At 61.2% G+C, this 214-nt stretch overlaps 1 protein-coding gene across 1 annotated transcript in view; it reads right to left on the reverse strand.

The window, feature by feature from the left end:
* LOC104168312 (protein eva-1 homolog C-like) overlaps nt 1-214 on the reverse strand; it is a gene marked incomplete at its 5' end in the record, with an annotated part of 8170 nt that overhangs the window by 1032 nt on the left and 6924 nt on the right. The window contains one exon of the mRNA XM_009708875.1: nt 66-155. Within this exon, the coding sequence (XP_009707177.1) occupies nt 66-155 (90 nt within the window). The remainder of the gene's footprint in view (nt 1-65; nt 156-214) is intronic.

A 214-nucleotide genomic window follows, 5' to 3' on the forward strand; every position in this document is an offset into this window, starting at 1 on the left:
GACCCCCCCCACCAAGCCTGTCCCGCTCCCCCAGGTGCTATGTGAGAGCTGGGGAGGGCACATACCCCAAAGATGGGCAAAAGCTGCCAGAGAGCTAGTAAAAATCATCCGGTCTTCCCGGAGCCTGGAGAACCTGGGCCCTTTGTACCAGCCACCTGCAGCGAACAAGGGGACGCAGGCTGAGACTCAAGGTGGTCCCCAGCACCCCAATGCT

Source organism: Cariama cristata, unplaced genomic scaffold (genome assembly GCF_000690535.1).
Source record: "Cariama cristata isolate BGI_N322 unplaced genomic scaffold, ASM69053v1 scaffold6411, whole genome shotgun sequence".
Taxonomy (NCBI): Eukaryota; Metazoa; Chordata; class Aves; order Cariamiformes; family Cariamidae; genus Cariama; species Cariama cristata.